Consider the following 3,930-nt stretch of genomic DNA (forward strand, 5'->3'; position numbering starts at 1 on the left):
AAGTAAAACTAAAATAAAAACACAGCATTTCTGATTAATAATTTAAAGGGTCTAAACTTAAACTCTTAATTATTTTGAAACCTACAGAGGTTAACGCGTAATGAGATTAAATATAATAAATAGATAGAATAATCTTTATCCTTTCCTTTAAGGACTTAAAGAACGCTTAAAGAACTATATTAGGTGCTTTTCAATGTACATGTATATCTCATGTGAATATCAAAGCGTAATTGAAAATGAGCACCATTTTACCTCTTTTACAAGAGTGATATCATTATAAAAAAAGACGTGAATAGGGTTTTCTGACTTAAAAGTCTGTATCGTCAAATATGTATACTTCAAAGAATCTTTTACTACGTCATGTTCTCCTTCATATATAAGTCATTCTAACGTAGCACACACATACTGAATTTAAATAAATTGTAGCTTTTATCTCACAAAAGGTTCAAACTTGCTACTTAAATCAAATAATGATTAATTTCATATGTCTTAAAGTTTACATTTTGCCTAAAAGAATATTCTATGCAAAAGAATATGCCTATTTAATCTTAATGGGTTGTGTCAGGTGGCCCAGATTGTAATGCCGTCTAAATCGTAAAAATTTAACTTCTGCTTGACTTTGGATCCTAAGAATCATATATTTACCTGCAAACTAATGCAAGTAATATGAATAATTAATTACGCAGTAATAGATCATTCAGTAATATTTTATTTTTTATATACATGTTTTAACGTGAGTAATTTTACTCTTTACTGATACAACATATATAATTTTTGCGTACTCCACACACGATTAGAGGATCTACGGACCAACATACTGGTCACGTTGACGAAAAAATCATCATTGAAATCTGTTAATGACAAGACATAAAAACGTTGATCTCATATCAGTATCATTAAACATTAAAACAGTCCTGTCAAAAATTTTCTATAAAACAATGGAAACCTCTAAATATAAAAAAGGTGTAAAACTATAAAAATATTGTATTTATTTACCTCAAATCTTTCCGTAATGTTCATCATTTCTTAGGAAATGGGAATGAAAGTTATAAAAATATGTTTTTGTCGACGAGTATGAAAAATATTATTATGTCTGCATTATTTAGCCCATTAATTTATAAATTTTTAGTAATTTTTTTCAAATATATTAGGTTTATTTTATTATTTTCATGTTATGAAGGTGTTTTTCATCAATATTTGTTTTATTACTCAGGTTATTACTGAAATATTGTGTGTTCCAAAAATGGAACAGCGGTCCTGATTGGGTACGATAAGTAAGCAAGTACTTACTTCTATCTTGGAGCTTGGGTTTCTGAAAGGAAATGTGGAAAAAATAATTTAAAATAAACCAGAAGCATGTATAATAAAGTTTTTGTATTAAAACATGTGTAAAGTTTACATTATCAGTACAAATTATTTACATATTACGAATACTGTGTTAATTTTTCTCTCAACAGACAAATTCTTTCATTTTTGATGAAAAAAACGAAACACTTAGAATTCTGTGCAACATTACACTTAACACATTTCATTGTGGTATTCTTTTTGCATTGTCCGCATCTTGTTTGTTTTTCTCCTTTTGAAATAAGATGGTTTGTTTTGTCATACCGAACTGCCTCGGTGACTCGTTTGTCCACTGCAAACACATTTTGAAGTGGTCTTCCTAATGTCAAACGAGTTGAATGTGATTTGAGGTATGTCAGTGAGATTTCTCTTGTAAAATAAAGAAGATTCAATCGTTTGTCCTTGTAGGTATTTGTCCAACGGAAAAGAATCGAAAAATTAATTTGGAAACATGAGCAACTGCCAATAGCACTTTTTGCCACGTCTTCCAATTCACAGTTTTGACACATTTTCATCGAGTCTGTCTACGCCACCCATGTACTGATTGTACATTACAACACAGGATGGTTGGTTGACACTTGTATGTTTGTTCTCAGCAGCACTCCAGCGACGTACTTTACCAACAGGCTCGACTCCACATGCTGTTGACGCCACGGTGACAACGTTGTTATCATTGTACCGCACCAAAGTAACATTGGAATCTTTTTCAGTAATTGATCAAAAGATCCTCTTGGCATCTTTGACATGCTCTTTACATCTGAAAGTGGTGCTTTCTCCACGTGGTTGGCACGGATAGTGCCTGTGGCATTGTGACCTTCCTCTGCTAGTTTTTCTAAAAGAACCACGGACGTAAAAAAATTGTTAGAATACAAATTGTACCCGTCTGGTCTCTGAGGAAGTTTTTCACAAAGTTTAAGGACAACGGAACCTCCCACACCTACTTCTGGGTATTTATTCCCTGTATTTGCTCCTTCATATAGATTGCCTTGGTCTAGGTAACCAAATCTTGTACAAAGGCACCATGCCTTGTACTGAAACCGAATAGGTTTTCCGTGTATGTGTTGTTTTGTACTGTGACGGCCATAATGAGGTATCATGGATTCGTCTACACTAAGATTTACATCACCCGCAAAATACTTTAACCAACGCTTATTTAGCATCTTCCAAAGTGGGGAGACCTTAGAAAATTTTGTATTTGGATCCAGATCATTATTGTTGCATACATGTAAACATCTCAGTATGTTTAGGAATTTGTTTCTTGGCATTGCTTCCACAATACCCTTGTTCCAAAAATCATCCTTCATCTCCCAATACATTTTTACCCGAGGGACTTGACAGTATCCGGACACTAATAACATTCCTATGAAACAACGAATATCTTCGATTGTATGTCCAGATGGTAGCCCCTTGGAAGCAGCATACTGGTTAGTATAGTCACAGATATGTTTGATGACATCGTCATCATAGAACATTTCAAATAACTCAACGGGTGTTTTTTCATTGTTGTGAAGCCAGAAAGGAACTTCCCATTCCTTCTAAGAAAATGGAGGAATATCCTTTTTTGCCATCTGCGTTCATTTGGCTTTTTCTTTTTTGTAGGAGGCTTTTCAGATTCAAGTGCTTGGTTTACTGAAGTAACAGAACTATTTGCAGACCATGTACAACAGGACTGTTGACAGGCGAACGAGCTGCATTGTTAGGGGGTGCTATGGCCTGATTTGTAACTCCTTCACTAATGGAAATTACTTCAGAGGTTACATCATTCTCGTTCACCAAAGTTACTCTTGCTTCAGTATCGGCTAGAAGCTGGTGGCTTGTTAGCCGATTTAGGTCCACCTAATCTTCTTCGCCGCTGTCCTCATCTGAGTCGTTTACGTTTGTTGGAGGGTTGATATACACTCTAACGCTCAACACGTGGCTGTCGGACTCAATAAGGTTCGGAATTTCATCCAAGGAATACCTAAAAATTTCAGTAGGTATAAATTTCTTGTAAGGAAATAAATGAAATTAGTTGGTAAAAAAAAACAATGCAAAGAAAAACTAGTAGAAGCCTAGGCCTACTTGTTTATATATCACCTAGTGATAAATAGGCATGATATTGATAAGATAAAAAAGTTTAATGTTTATAAAAACACAAAGAAAACCGAAAATTTACATTTTATGTACACGTGCCCTCTCGTGACCGCTATTCCATTATTGGAACGCTAGAGTTTACGATAACCTAAAACTGGCACTAGTAAACATTCGACTAAAATTATAATGTTTCAAAGCCTCTATAAAACATAAATAAAACCAATGTCATATAATTACACAAAACAAATATGTAGTTATATACTTACGTTTCACTTGATGACATGAAATAAGGTGAAAATAAGTGATCACATGTGGAAGAAGGCAGGCAACAGAAATCAGTCATGTATGCGTCCACTGTTTCAAAACCTGCTACAGTATAGCCAACACAACACTTTAGGTAGAAAAATTTCCTTATTTGAGGAAAATCCCGTTTTTGGGAAATTATTATTTTAATTTTCCATTTTTGGAACAACGGACCTAAATGGGTTAGTTTGAACTTTCTGAAATTTGTTG

At 33.9% G+C, this 3,930-nt stretch overlaps 1 protein-coding gene across 1 annotated transcript; it reads right to left on the reverse strand.

Moving 5' to 3' along the window:
- Positions 1-1,895: 1,895 nt before the first annotated feature.
- LOC124370381 (piggyBac transposable element-derived protein 3-like) lies at positions 1,896-2,816 on the reverse strand. Its single transcript, XM_046828666.1, has one exon. It carries the CDS (start codon positions 2,814-2,816, stop codon positions 1,896-1,898), a length of 921 nt encoding a protein of 306 aa, XP_046684622.1.
- Positions 2,817-3,930: the final 1,114 nt, after the last annotated feature.

The sequence above is a fragment of the Homalodisca vitripennis genome, unplaced genomic scaffold (assembly GCF_021130785.1).
Source record: "Homalodisca vitripennis isolate AUS2020 unplaced genomic scaffold, UT_GWSS_2.1 ScUCBcl_140;HRSCAF=1361, whole genome shotgun sequence".
NCBI lineage: Eukaryota > Metazoa > Arthropoda > Insecta > Hemiptera > Cicadellidae > Homalodisca > Homalodisca vitripennis.

What these genes read in the sequence shown, in the direction of transcription:
- LOC124370381 (XM_046828666.1), bottom strand. Translation starts at nt 2,816, where the DNA reads ATGTTCTATGATGACGATGTCATCAAACATATCTGTGACTATACTAAC.